The sequence below is a fragment of the Anser cygnoides genome, chromosome 2 (assembly GCF_040182565.1).
Source record: "Anser cygnoides isolate HZ-2024a breed goose chromosome 2, Taihu_goose_T2T_genome, whole genome shotgun sequence".
In the NCBI taxonomy this organism is placed as follows: domain Eukaryota; kingdom Metazoa; phylum Chordata; class Aves; order Anseriformes; family Anatidae; genus Anser; species Anser cygnoides.
Genome location: NC_089874.1, coordinates 83,393,728 through 83,409,054, shown reverse-complemented (window position 1 = coordinate 83,409,054; position 15,327 = coordinate 83,393,728). Strand labels below are relative to the sequence as shown.

The window sequence follows — 15,327 nt, the reverse complement described above, 5'->3', positions numbered from 1 at the left end:
TGAACAAAGATTTGTTTGCTTTATAGGTGCCAGGAGCCACACAGAAAGTTGCTCAGTGCTGAAACAAGTAACTTACTTCAGTTTCTCCAGAGGTCAAGATAGCTATGTATTATTGCATTAATCAGCACTACCTGAAAGAGGCAATGCACCAACGCTCAATTAATTTAAATTCAGGCTCATTGATAACCATAGGAGTAAGCACAGTTTTCTAGTTCATTTTATAGAGAGTGTTTCACCAAGCTGTCTGAGGAGTGACTATACCCACCTAAATTATTCCAAATTCAAGCTACATACACAGTCACTCCTTTGTTCTCCCAACACCACTACATAAACCAGAACCAAGAGGGAGCAATAGAAAGTCTTGCAACAGGAACTCTGCTTTTGCATTCAGTCATCCATTCTGTTAAAAGCACATGACATTGTCAGTATATATGCCCAGCAATAGCTGAGAAAAATCTTTACTGCTGTACTCTGTTCAGTTTTCCTTGATGGTGTTAGAAGCATATAGGCTTTTTTCCTCAGAGATCTGCTGTTCCCTCAATGCTGGTAATACTGTAGCTAACTCTCAAGATCTCCTGCCAACTGAATATCAATGGCACACCAGTGAAACTAGAGAAATCAGTATTTTTCCAAGGAGACTGACAATGGAAACATCATATCGAGTGAGGCTGCCCATTATCACAAGCAAGCCAGGTTTTCTGCTTTTCCCTACCAGAACGCTGCACTTCAAGAATTAAAAGTAATGAAGATTTTCAACATATGGATTTTTATGACTAAAAACCTCGAAAGGAAAAAAGAGTCAAAAGGTCTCTCTGCAAAAATTAATCCTGGAATTAACATGATTCATTTGAAAACTTACCAAGTGTTGTCTTCTAAGAGTTATTATACGTGAACACCTGTAAGGAGCCAACTATTAATAGCACCAATGAAACTGTCATACAAAAACAAAGAAGTGCTACTTGTGGCACTATGATTCAGGTTGTGTCAGCAGTTTGATTTTCATGACTTTAACACCCAGCTGTGAAAACTGCCTTCAGTAGAACCAAGCATATTATGCCTCTGTCCATGGGGAGCAACATTTCTGTTTTCACTGGGTAAAAATGCAAGAGTCAATTTTAATACATAATCTCTGGATAATAAGATCCAAAATTTGCAAGTTGCTTTTGGATATGATCATTGCCAAACAGGACTATACCTTAAAAAGACAGTTTGGTAAATACTGCAAGGCAAACACGGTGGAGTGCAAGAAATAGGGAAATAAGAATGTGTGATTTCCTATTTTGGCATATGTACTTCAAGAATTAGAGGTATACCAAAGAAACCGCATGCTAATAAAGAATTCACAGCTATGAATCTTTGTAACTTGGACACCGTGTGTGCTTTAACACAAAATAGCAGTAACATTTTTGAGAAGACATCACTTGAGATTCTTCAAGCAAGAAAATGTATAAGTACTAAGCACTGAGTGACTAGTCCTGTACAAAGTCAGAAGGACCACTCAGGCTGCCACTGGACTTGTGTCTGTTGTACACAAGAATGAACAAGTGGAGCTTTTCAATTAACCACATCAGGGATATATTGCTGGAGAGATCCTGCAATGAAAGAGCACCTTCTTTTAAATAAAACAGTACTGAGAAACTCACAACAGAATGAAACTAGACTCCATAAAGATTTTTCCTAGTATAGTTTGATGCATTGGGATTATTACAAGAATTTGGGATTCTATTCTACTTAATAGCCAAGTTTAATTACAATGAACACTACATACTAGCTTAGAAGGTTAGCACCGCTAACTGTGAGGAACAGCAGTAATGTCTTAGCTATGTTCAGTAACATATGGCAATTTACTTAATTAAACACTGAATTTTAATAGTGTGATTTCCTACCTGCCTCTCATTGTGTCTAAATAGAGACCACAGCTATGTTTTAAGCTTAAATACGTAATGCCAAAGAGAGTACAGCCTTACTGTAAAGGTAGGAAAAATAGAGTAGCTTTTCCTCCAGGGCTTTTGTATATCTCTTTCCTTTTCCCATATTAAAATGAAGCTTTTTCTCAGAGGAAGACGGGTAACTAGAGAGATTTAAAGGCAATGCACTTTATTCCATAGATTTACAAACCTCTCTCTCATCCATCTGTCCCTCAGAGTCCCAGACATACTAGAGGCAAAGCTGAAGGTACTAAATACTAAACTAAATAAAAGCTTTCTGAACTACTAGACTAATCTCAAACCTCTCTCTAAGCCATATTGAGAGGCAAGTGTTGATAACTAGCCAACTACACTCCTATAAGATCAAATCCTTTTAATGAGAGCAATTAGAAATCCATCAAAACCACTTTCATTGAAACTCAAGAACTGGTCAGGATCAAGCCACTATTATTTTGCTCAGCATATTGAAATCACTCAAAAGATTTTAGACCTTCCTTAAGGAGGTGGGCTTGTACTTCCTTCAGAAGGAATCTCTAATTGATTTTTGGCCACCCTTTCCCTTTTCCTACCATCTAGAGCTATAAATTGGCCCCATCCTGTCCTTCAACACACACAGGCCATATGGTAGATGCCAATATTTGTAAGTAGTTATAGGAACATTTTATGAGGGGAATATGGACAGACTTTAGCTTACATTGAAATGCCACAGCCTCAGTAAACCAATAGACAGAAATGCCTGAATTCTCCAGAGGGTTTTGGAAGCAAAACCATTACATTTTTGGCTAAGTGCATGGTTTAAGACAAAAGTTACGGTACACACAATAGAGTAACATGAGACATCAATGAGGCCAGGTAAGGTGGAAGTCAAACACACCGGATGGTTTCTTAAACAGAAAGACTAGAGGGTCAGTCTTCAAACAGAAAAATCGGAGGGTCAGGGATGGAGAGAAGGTCGGCAGTGGCAGAGTTGCAGTGGTATGTGGAGAGTGCTTAGGAAACTGCCAGTAACTTGGGAGCACCGTCCCTCTCCTGATCAACTCCAAAGCAGCAGTCCCACAAGAACAGTATCTTTAAAAAAAGGGACCGAGTGTTTTTACACTGTGTATACACACATTCACTGTATAAGCTCTCCTTACGACAAGAATTACGACAAGAAACAAGACTACAAGTGAAACTCATTTGCTTATCTTATAGAGTGCTTCAAATAAAATAAATGCTTCCTCATTACAGAACGAAGTGCTACGTGGGGCAATACAAGCATAAACTCCATCAGGTGCTCACCCTGAGCACCTTTCACAGTCAGCAGAGCAAACATCCGTATAGCCAATACAAGTTACAGCACAACTCTCCTTATCCTGAGGTAGGAACATGCACTTGATAAAACAAGCCTGCACTCTGAACTTAATCAGCTAGATGACTCTCACTCACCTAAACAGCTACCTGGAAACTTGCTGAGATGTAGACATGTAAGCAAGGAGGTTCCCACTTGAAGTGACAGAACCCATCTACTAGTAACACAAGCTCATACAAAGGAAACGAAACAGCTTCAATTAATTAGTGCAAGTTCACCAACACACTTCTGTAAATCACACAAAGTATTTCCAACAGAAACTCAGCCTACTTAACTGGTGTCAGAAGCAAGCTGTACGTCCACCTCCGCAAATGCCAGCTACAACATTTAATGATTGGGAGGTTGTCTATTATTTCAAATGCATGTGGATTCTCTCATTTCACTCTTTAGACACCATGTTAAGAAAAATATTTATGAATCAGCAATAACTTAAACCATTATTTTACAGTTTTCAGTTTTATCAAAATAAATACAGTATTACTGCTCAGGGAATTTTAGTACTGTAAAGGCTCCGGATGCTTTCTATTTGCCAAGTCCGTGTTATGCTTCCCATTAACTGATCAAGGTAACAGATAGCTGTGATATACTGGAGGTGATAAGGACTGTCAGCATGCACGTGGCAAAGCTAAACTGGACTGCATGAGGAATAAGCAGTCAGCATCTTCCCATCTAAGTGTTACCTCCCAATTTAAAGAAAGTCCAGTTTTTCATACTGTTTAAAGAGCAGCACAATAGACAGCGTAATGATTTGAAGTTCTATCCACACTTCCTAAATTAAAAAAAATCATACAATAATGTTTCTGCAATGGTTTTTTTTTACACCATGACATTCTGCAAAAGTACAAGAATATTAATAAAAACACAGCAAATATTAGAGACAGTATTAAGACTCCTATTTCGTTCTTTAATAATGAAAAACTTGCAAATTAGTGAAAAAATTCCTCTCTCATTCTAATCGTAAGTTTCCTTAAGTTTCAAAATAAGAAAAAGGATTGGAACAGTTGCACTGTGTTTTATAACAGAAAGGGCTGCAATAAGAACATGGGAATGTAAACTTCTTAAATTTCCTACAATGACCTGATATGTATTAAATAGAAATCAAATACATGAAGCAAAACCACATAGCCACAGATGCAGGAACAGCTATGAGTATGACTATTTCCCTAAAATGGGCTGGAAAGAGCATAAACTGAAGTTTAGCTCTTAGTCTTTGTGATTTCCTTGCCTTCTCATCTTCAAGAAGAGTTCTGCAACTATTTCAGCTTCAATAATGGAAGGATATATGCTACTGAGTCTGCAGATCTACAACAGCAGAGCCTCTGCAGCTGTTCAAAGGCCAGTCATTCTGAAACTGCTCTTTCCCTCTCTAGTATTGCTGCAAGTGCAGTGGGAGGAGGTGAGGACATGATAAAAAACATCAACTTATAAGCAATAGAGACTGCCAAGTTCCACCAGTGCAGACCAGGCTTGGGGCTCTGCAGAACAACACTTGATCAGGAACAGCCAGTTCAGCTTCAGTAAAGAGGCTCCTTGGCTGTGTCTTCTTAACCATTCCCATGAAACATCTCACAAAGCTACTGGTATGGGCATACCATCTATGAGATGAAAGAATACAGACTTCTGTATGCAAACCTGAAGTCTTCTGTGTCCCTTTTATACTGCACATCTTATAGAGTTGTAATGATATTCTAGTTTCAGAAGCAAACAGCATGCTAAGTTTTGGCATGAATATTTTGACAGACTACTACCTTATAATCATGGGAAAAATTACACTGACATGAAAACCACAATTATTTAGTTGTACGAAATCCAGAAGGCTTTGCCACAAATTTCAGCATCTGAAAAAACAGCCTTCTCCACATCAATGTTTATGCTTTTAGAGAGCTGTATCTATGACAAAGGTAGCAAGTACACCAGCAAAAGAAAGAGTAGCTGTTCATCCATCTAAAAAAGAAATAGCAACTAAAATGATGTTATAGGTCACCACCAGCATCACTAATGAAGCCTGACATTGCTAATGCATCTGAGGAGATCCCGCACACATGAAGTGTTTAGAAAGAGGCACGCCCACTTCCTACCATAGGATGCCTGCAATTTGACAAGTAGCAGCCTAAACAGCCAGATGGTGTGTCCCAGTTCCAGAATAGCACCAGCCACTTACAGAGAGGGACTACAGGAGCAGTCAGAAGGGATTGCAATGTATCAGACTAGAAACAAAAAAGTCATTAACAGTGTGCATACATAGGAACAGTCAGAAGCATTCCCTGCCTGATTTGGGGCTCTCTTCTCTTCTACAACTAAAATATTGTTCTATACACCTTAGGAAAGGCTCATTTACTGTTTCATGAGTGGGAAATATGTTCAAACTACTTCTGGCATAGGTCCATACATTAAGTCTGAGTAATAATCTATTTTCAAGTTGCTAGGTTTTTTTTTTATTATTTGGGGCTTTTTTTTGTGTGTTGTTTTTGTGTTTGTTTTGGCTATGTTTTTAAGACTTCCCATACAGTTTGGTGAAATACCACCTCAAAATACTTTCAAATACATAAGAACAGAAGAACAGACAGTAGACCTGGCAGTGCAAAAGCATGTGGCTGAGAGATGCACCATCCTGAAAGGTGGAAGTTTACAGATCGAGCATTATGTATATCACATACAAAAGGTTATTTCCTCTAACATGAACGATGAAAAAGCCAAGAGGCACGTCTTTAATAGCTATGTACATGTCAGATACAAAGCAGAGACACAGTATCTTGTCATTACAGCAAAAGCACCTGAATAGAGTTTCAAAAAGACAATTCCCCCCCTGCAAACCCACATTAGATTTTATGACAGACTGTAGGAATTCCCCTTAGAGAGGAATTCTCAAGCAGCAATAAGTGGGTCAAATGACAGCTAAAACCAGAAAGCTTTCATAGAAAGGTGAATATCTTACCACATTTAAGAGTCGGCTTTTTCCAGAGCAAGCATATTTTCTTCCTATTATTTCAAATGTGTTCAATTATAGTAACCATAGCACCAACTAGTTTATCTTCTAGGAAACTTTCCAAAAAACAAAGATCTGCAGCATCCCACACCCAAGGCAAGTAATTTTTGTAGCTGACATACCTGTTGGATCACTGTATTTTACTGATCATCAGTACTAAGCTGTTGCGATACCATCAACTTTTATCTGATTGATTTGACTGTCTGATGCAAGCTGTACCATTACTCAATGCAATAGAGTTGTCTCCTGGTAGTGAGAAATGCTATTCAACGAAACCTGTCACCGAACAGATTCCAACTAGATAAAAGTCAGACACATCCTTAGACAATTTGCTTCCTGTCAGATGACATTTGATTTGCAAAGCAAAACTGTTTCCCATTCTGTTTTTTTCGCTGTCTTAAAATAACGGACAAAAACTCTTGAAGAAAGCCTGACTTAGGTATCCTACTTGTGTGCATTTGTGAACAAACAAGAGTTGTTACAACATTTATATTGCATGTGAAGAAGTTTAATTGCTTAAGAACACATAAAAGGCATAGGTGACAAGAGACTATACAGCTTACATCAAGTTGTCAGGCTTTACAAAAGCTTCAGTATGGATTTAGATTGTGAAAACTGCACACCCTAGAAACAAAAAAAAAGCACAGTAAGAACTTTCTAATAAGTTAGAAAGCAGATGGGAGAATTCCACTCTTCTTTCTCACTATCCTATAACTTTCCTTCGTTGAGTATTTTAGACAGAATGGGCTCATACACAATAAGAACCCAAAGGAATTCCTTAACTGAGGTACTGAAAAAAATAAAAATTGGTGCATTCATACGAGAGGAGGTGAGAAACATTAAGAAAAAGCTTTTATTTTGCTCATTTGGCTAAAAAGCGACCAAAGTAGCAAGAAGAGATTTAGAGCAAGATAATATGCATTTGTGAGAAAAAATTAGACACCTACCATTATGTCAACATTCATCACATCATTCACCTTCTGGTTTAAGGGAATGATGCTTTCTAAAACAAGCCTGAGTTATAATGCAACAGCATAGAAAGGGAAGCAGAGCTGACAAGTTTGTAAGAACAGGTAACTTAATCAGGATTCATGTCCAGACTCAAATGCCTAAAGAAGCTGGGATAAAGGTGTGAGAAATTGTCAAGAGAGAAAGTACTTCATGCCTCACCAACGGAGCATTATAACAAAGAATAAATAAAAGCACAGGTAAGCGTAAAGAAACTCAGACTCAGTCACAGCACTCTTCAGAGAAATAAGATGGGGAAAACAGAATTAACGCTAGGATGAATACCAGTGTCATAACTGCACTGAAAAACCTTTTGCGAAGCTTTCTTGGATCACAGGAATCAGATCGGTAACCTTTCTGTTCTTCACACAGTCCACCACAGCAGGCAGTACTCCATTTTCCTTGTCCTACTGCATAGCTACCTGTTTTCTAGGAAATAGACTCCCTTCTGCAGAAAGCTCAACAGCTAAAATAATGTGAAAGAGGCAATCAGAGGAGAAACAAGACCAAAGCTTAGTGGGAGAGCATTATATCACAGGAAGAAGGGAATTATCTCTTCACTTTTTATTGGCTGTAGGTATATAGAGAAAGATGCTTGAACCCTAAAACTTTAGAAAATACAGAAATACAGGAACTGTTTACATTAATGGTCACCAGTCTTTATTTAAAAAAATGAAATAAAGAAACTAAGAAATCCATATGCTGCTGGTAATGGGATACACTGCTCTCCTCATCAGTCTGGGCAGCAGTGGCAATAGCTCCCCACGGCTATCCACATCATAAACCTTCATGAGAAACACTGCTTAGCACAAGTCAGCTTCCCAAACACAGATTGGGTACTATGCCTCTATCTTTTTCATACCTTCGCACAGTTAGAGTATACTTTAACACTGTAAAATACTGAATACATTCCAGAAAATTTATCTACTTTTCTATCAGGTACATATTACTGTATGCAGTAACTTATAATTCACTTGCTGTTGACAATGCTTTACAGTCCATGTCCTGTGCACATGCTGTTCAAACACAAGGAGTTGGATTGCCTCCACTGGTCCTTGAGTCAACACCTGTGATCGGTGCTGCTTCACCAGGACTTCCATCTCCAGTAACCAGCCAGAGAATAGACTTTATAGCAGCCATAAACACTGAGCAAAGCTGCACAAAGATGAAAAGAAAAAAAAAGTTAACACCTCAAAACAGGTGTATGAACTAACCCTGTATCAGCTATGCTTTATCATGAAAGTGTTGTAGCTCACCTGTCTCAAACACCCCCCCCACCAACTGCATTACGCATTGTTGCAGGTAATGGTATACAGCTGGGCTCCTCTGAGCAGGCACAGACAGCACCTGCTGGACCCTCAGCTCTTGGAGAAGATAAAAGCCCTGCCAGTCTGCATAGAGTTGTGGAGCATGAAACAGCTGAAAGGTAGTAAAGCAGAAGACTGTTTAATTGTAATTGCCTTGGATAACAAGTCAATGCATTAGGTGAATTACAGCAACTGGTAGTCCTCCTCCCTTCAAAGGAAGGGCTGAGAGGAAGAAATTCTGGCATATTTTCTAAAATAGGGCCCGTGCTTTCAGATAGTATTCTAGCCTCCTGTTTCACTGTTTGACATTTTCCAAGACCATTTCTTCTAGAGTTTTGGGTGAAACATAATGGCAACACTTTATATAATTCCAGGTATTTCATTTTAATTTAAGTAAGCTTGGGTTTCACCCCACAGACATTCATGTGCTGCAAAACTTCACTAGGCACTTGTAACACCTTCTTGTCAGATTGTGGGTGTTCAGCTTCTGATACTATGGTGGTTTTACAGAATCACTTAAGTTGGCATCAGAAGGGACAGACCTCTAGATCATAGTCCTAGATCCATGAGCAAGCCAGGATGAACTAGAGCAGGTTGCTCAGGGCCATATCCAATTTCATTTTGGATATTTCCATGGATAGACACACTACATCCTCTCTAGGCCATCTATTTCAAGGCTTGACCACCCTCACTATTTAAAATATAAGCACACACAGAGGCATCTGTCTCAAGTTCAATTTATGTTTCTTCTATTTCAATTTGAGCCCGAATTAGTGTGCCTCCTTCTTTAAGACAAGGATGTTCAACACCTCTGAAAGCCTCACTCAAGACAACTCCTGGCTATTCAAAGACTGACAATGAAATCAAGAGCACCCAGTTTCAACCAAGACAGTGCCTGTTTTAACAGAGGCAGCACTGCTTACCCATACCTTTACATGTAGCCTATGCAGTTTCAGTGAAATCTAGCCTGCTATTTCTATGGAGAAAAGCAATCCTTCAGACCCTAACCTTCACCTGACAAAAGGTGTCCTCCCTGGTACAGCATGCTGTAATGGTTCTCTGCATTTGCTTTCCAGGTACACACAAACTTCCTAATGACAAGGAGTCCTACCTCACCACTTGATCACAATACTTTTAAAAGAACAGCTTCTTCAAGTGTTTCTTAACTGTTTAAAAAAAAAACTGAGAAAAAGTTGCTTTACCCATAGCATATCAAAGTTTTATAGTCACCCTCTGTACGAGGCATTTGCTGCTTCATTTTTTATATATATATATACACACACACAGATAAAAAACAAATTGAGTCATTTTCTTAGCACCAGTAGTTTACCTCGCAGTCTGTCTTGTTTGTTTCATTCTTAAGAGCCAGATTTTAAAACTTCCTTCAATTCACAACAGTAAATTCTGCATGCTCTGTGATTCTTGTCCCTGTCAATACAGTTCACCTTTCTCCAACTATGAACCGTAACACCTGTATGGAGTCTGCAGTGCATATGGGTTTGGTGTGCAACTTGTCCTTGTAGTGCACAAAGTTGAATCATAGGCAGGACCTATTTTCTCCCTACATCAAGCAATTAAAGAAAATGTTATGGCACTTATGCACACACTTGCTTTTCAATTATATTTACGCTTATGGCAGCATCTTCAAGAAGGCTCAACCAAACCCTGAGTTTCACCAAAGCAGGTGAATTTGACAGAAATGCAGGCAACTGCACAAAAGCTGGTGCTAGCAGGGCTGCTAAAAGCGCTCTTATTTACAAAGCAGAAACAACTATTTCACTGTATACAATTTGAAAAAAGCCTCTGGCCTCGTATTGACATGAGTTCTAGTGTATTGCTTCATTCATAGCCTAGCTTTACAAGTTAAATGATCATCCTATTGGTCTACAAACTCTTATCTTACCATCTCTCCAGGTAAAGCAGAGCAGGACAGCACCAGATACAAGATAAATGTTATTCACAGCTCACAATCCAGCAACAGAAGGGGAAAAAAGAAACATCAATATAACCTAGTTGCTGGACTCAGCCAGAATATTTTTTGGTATTTCTCCAATAAATCAAACATCTAAATATTCTTACAAGCATCCGTGTACAGAAAGACAATCAGACTGATTGCAGTGGAATCAGACTTCCCAGAATTATTTAAATGCAACTTTAACAGATATTTAGTCATAGAGCCTAGAAAACAAAGCTGTCAAAAAGCACTACTTCAGCAGCTTCCCCAAACAGGAGACAAGACAGGAGGTAAAGATCTGGATATTCAGTAGTAAATGTTAGTTAGGCTGGTATTTGACTCAAAAGAAAATTATTTTCATATAATAGCTCTTCAAAGTACCAAAGTTTGAGAAGTCCAGTATTTTTCCACATTTTGCATTGTGGAAAAATCCATCTAAAAAAATCACAATTTGTTAAAAAATATTTTAATACACACAAGAGGCATGTGTTTCAACAAAAATAATTTTTTCCTTCAATGAAAAAAGAGTGCTACACATTACTCTCAGAAGTAACCTACCAGCAGGCCAGTATCTACGTGAAACTTCAGAAGCATTTTATCCATCCAAATACAGCAGTTACTCAGACCAGAGGTCACTTTAGCAAAACAGCAAAGTGCAGTTTGCCCCACTGCTGTGGTGTGAGAAGGCAGATAAGGGAAATCTCAGTGCTGCAACAGGAGTATGTAACACCACTGGTTACATGCTAGTGTCTCTTATCAGTAATGCAAGTGGTAGAATGACACCAATTTCACCCCAACCCCACTGGTAAACACAGGATTTGTAGAGATTCATTTATATACTATAATTTCACAGAGACTATGGTCCAGCTCTTGGCACCAGAATGTCTTTTAACTCCTGACCATGCAACTATGGAATTGATTTTCACTTATGGCTTTACCATCCATGTTGCAACCTCATTTTACTATTTGGCCAAAGGTCACAACCTCCTTCCTATCAGTTAGGAATTGAACCCTGCAGAGCCAGTACTTCTTTTAGATACAAGATGAAGGAAGTAATCCACATGAACCGTTTTTAACCAACTGGTGCAGGTAAGCGGGCACATGACAAACTTCCATTCACTATACAGAGGAAGTTGTTGCAACCTCATTTTGTTATCTGGCCCAAGGTCACAGCCTCTTTCCTATCAGTTACACATTGAACCCTGCAGAGCCTGTACTTCCTTTAGATACAAGATGAAGAAAGCAAGCTGCATGAACCATTTTTAACCGACTGGTGCAGGTAAGCAGGCACATGCCATAAGCTTCCATTCACTATACAGAGGAAGATGTGCAGATAGTCCATCCTATTCTGTCATCCTCCACAGCCTTGTGAGTCCCATTAGAAGTTGGTAACTCATAAGATGCAGCTATACCATCTCTTCATGGCATACTTCAGTTAAAAGCTGCACCATAGGACAATTCCTGTATCACGAAAATACAGTCCTACCTGGGCTCAATTCCTTCATCATAACAGGATGAAACTCCCCTCTTTCGTCAGCGGAAGAGAAGGATAATTGAGATGTTCACGACTACTTGGAAGTTCTCAGAAACGTAATGAGGTGTTTGATCTCAATGTTTATGATCAAGCATGCCTGCTGTGGCATCATCTTGAGTCAGGAGGTGCCACTGCAGTTCAAGCAGCACTTCATTCAACTTCTTAACACAAAAGCACAACTCTACATTTGCCTAGAACTGTCACGGTCCACTTGGCTCAGTATTTATCTCCCACCAACCCTCGTTCCAGGAACCAGGCTCTATGGGGCCTTAGATCAGCAAGCAGTCTCGGAGTACACTGGCCACACGCAAACAAAAGCCGGGCTCCTTACATAACGCAACTGTGCCAACTCACTTCTCAAAAGAAAAAAATCCTGCAGGAGAAGGGCCTCAGTTTGAATAAGATTAGTTTACTATCCAATGCTGTTCTGTGCTTTCCTCAGCCTGAAGGGATCCAGGCCTTTATTTCTCCACTCTGAAAGAGTTCCAATTCCAAGCAAGAATGCAAAGAGAGACCAACTCTGTTTAGCCCAGTAATTAAAAGGACTGTCTAGAAAAGACAAAGCCTGAGCTCGTTTCCACTTTAACATGTTTGTGCATTCTATGCACGATAATTAAGCTTAAAAACGTTCTCCTGGAAGGTAGGACACACAAACTTTGCCCATTCTCAGATAAGGAAGAAACAGAATCCAGGTCTCCCATTTCTGGGTAAGGCCTCTCCAACAAAGAAGTCATTAAGTGAAAATAATGACAGGTAATAAAAAGGGCAAGGAACAAATACTACAGCAACTATCCTTTAAACTTCAACTAAGAACAGATGACAGACCATTATTCCTAGTAGTAGATCTCAAAATAATGGAAAACTACAGGACCCAGAAAGAGGTTGCTCCCAGCATAAAGCTTTCATCCTAGGCCAAGAGTTGGCACTGTCTCATCACTAAGGCACCCAACCTCTTTGGCTTACTTTTAGGTATTCTAGGCCTTTCCCAGCTCTGAATCCCTGCATGTTTCAACACTGAAAAAATACGCCTGACAAAGGTTAAACTAAGATGGAAGAGCTGCACTGAAAATAAGGAAAGGTAGCACACAGAACACTGCACTAAAAAAAAAAAATAATACCTCTATGGCTAGAGTCCTCTAACTTTTTAGATAAAAGAAACACTTCTGTCAATGAACCAGAAGACTATTCATCTAAGTAGTCCTTTGGAAAGCTCTGTCTGTGCTCTTGCTAAAAATAATCACCAAGTAAAGATGTTAGTATATACAGATTAGCTTTTTTTCCTCCTTCTCAGACTCAGTTGTATCTCCTTGTCAGACAGCCATTTGGTAGGATTTCTTAACCCGCTCTTGGCAGACAGTCACTCACCTATCGGAAAAGGTGACACCGAGACATGTTTTAAGAACACACGAGAATAGATATAACAAGCTAAAACAAAAACAGCTAATGAAATTCAAAGCACAGTCCAGGTTCTTTTTGATAAGAGACAAAAATTGCTATGACACCGTACTGTCGCTTGATTTATTCCCTCAAAGGTCACGTGGCTCTTCCGTTACAAAAGACAGAAGCATTGACTAACATCATTACAGAGTACAGGATTAACATGCTTGTTTTCACATACACTTTTCCACAGTCCAAACAATTCACACCAGTACCTCACAGACGGATCTGCAAGCATTCCAGGACAAGTCACCATTGAAGGGGAAGAAATTCTTCCACGTATGAAGGTGTCATTGGTTAAATGCAAACCATAAGGGAAAGAAAGCTGATCCGCTGATTCTAAGACAAGTAACTATGTTTGCTGTCCCATGTTACCTACTTAACAGGTTCTACCCATCACAAAAGATACATCCTACAAGCAAATGTCACTCAGCATGTCCTAAGAAATAGTGTGCAAGCAGAGCAGTTTTTCCAGGCAGTGGGCAACATCTACATTGCGAAGTAAGGTTGATTAAGGAAGTCCAGGGCAACTTTCATTTAGCACCCACTTGGCAGCAAAGATGCAGCAGTGTCAAGCTCTGCGTGGACAAACAGCCCAACCAAACATCCAAGCTGCCTGATGGTAGTGAGAGCTGCAGATGCTGTACATGAATACTCCTGCAGGTCTCACAAGGTTAAAACTCACCACTGGTGCATCCTTTTTGACAGAGCAGGAAATGCTGCAAGGCAAACACTTTTATTTTCGTGCCACCTTTCTCCCACACCTTCTGCTGAGCGCATTGCTATCCCTATGATTAACGCAACCAAAAATAAAACGGGGGCTGCAATGAACCTGCAGGAATACAAAACAAGTAGCCTCGGGAGCTGCTTGCATCATGCACCCTGGGCAGGAAGCAGATGCTGACTGCAAGGATGCCCGGGATGCAGAGGGACAGGTGCTAGCGGGAAACACGCCTGCAAAGGACAAACCTACAAGGCAGGCTGCCCTGCACCACCACGTTGGCACCTCCAGGTGGAAGGGCTCCACCAGCACTACCTCCAGCCCCTCGCGTTGCCTCTAACAGGTGCAGCTGCCTTGTGCTGAAGCTCAGCGCGCACCTGGGCTGACGATTCCCTAGCAACTCCGGGGGCAGGATCCACAGGGACCCCCCTCACACCCACCTGCAGGACGGGGCACCCCGAGCCCGTGCTGCCCGCAGGGGGCTGCGTGCCTCCGACCACCCGACCGGGGGGGCAAACACCCCCGGCTCCCATCCGTACCTGCCCGGTGATGCCGGTGATGAGAGCCACCTTCCTGCCGGACCCCTCCTCGCCTCCCTGCGCCATGCCGCCGCCGGGGAAAGGTGCAGCGGCAGCCCCGGGGCGGAGGCGCGGCCGCACATGGGCTGTGGCTACCGGCCGGGGCTACCAGCTCGCCCGCCTCCGCGCCGCCATTTCGCGGCTCCCGCCCCGCCCCGCCCGCAGGTGCAGCCCCGCCGCCGGCACGGCCCCCACCAAGCGCGCTCCCGGGCGCGGTGTGCGTGGGGGGGGGGGGGGGGGGGGGGGGGGGTAGCGGCTGCGGGAGCGCGCCCCGCTTTTCTCTCCCGCTCGCCTGGCCCCGCCCCGCTCGGCCCCGCAGCCAATCGGCGGCCACCGGCGCTTCCTTAAAGGGACAGCGGAGGGGCCGCCGACTTCCTGACCGCGTGTCGGGGAGGGGCGGGGCTGTCCTGCGGGGGGGGGGGGGCGGCCGCGCAACAGCGCCCCCTGCGGCGCGGAGGAGCGGGCGGCCGCGCTGGGGTAGCGGCGGTTTTTAACGTTTGGTCGCTCGCCCCATCCGCCTCCC

The 15,327-nt window shown here is 41.6% G+C and overlaps 1 protein-coding gene across 2 annotated transcripts in view; it reads right to left on the bottom strand.

Moving 5' to 3' along the window:
* The window catches only part of GMDS (GDP-mannose 4,6-dehydratase), a 411,524-nt gene extending 396,536 nt beyond the window's left edge, over positions 1-14,988 (bottom strand). The window contains exon 1 of one of the 2 annotated variants that reach the window (XM_066992543.1): positions 14,766-14,988. In XM_066992543.1, the coding sequence (XP_066848644.1) occupies positions 14,766-14,887 (122 nt within the window). In that variant the 5' untranslated portion in view covers positions 14,888-14,988. The remainder of the gene's footprint in view (positions 1-14,765) is intronic. The other variant, XM_013193585.3, reaches the window with a different exon arrangement.
* Between the last annotated feature and the right edge of the window lie 339 nt (positions 14,989-15,327).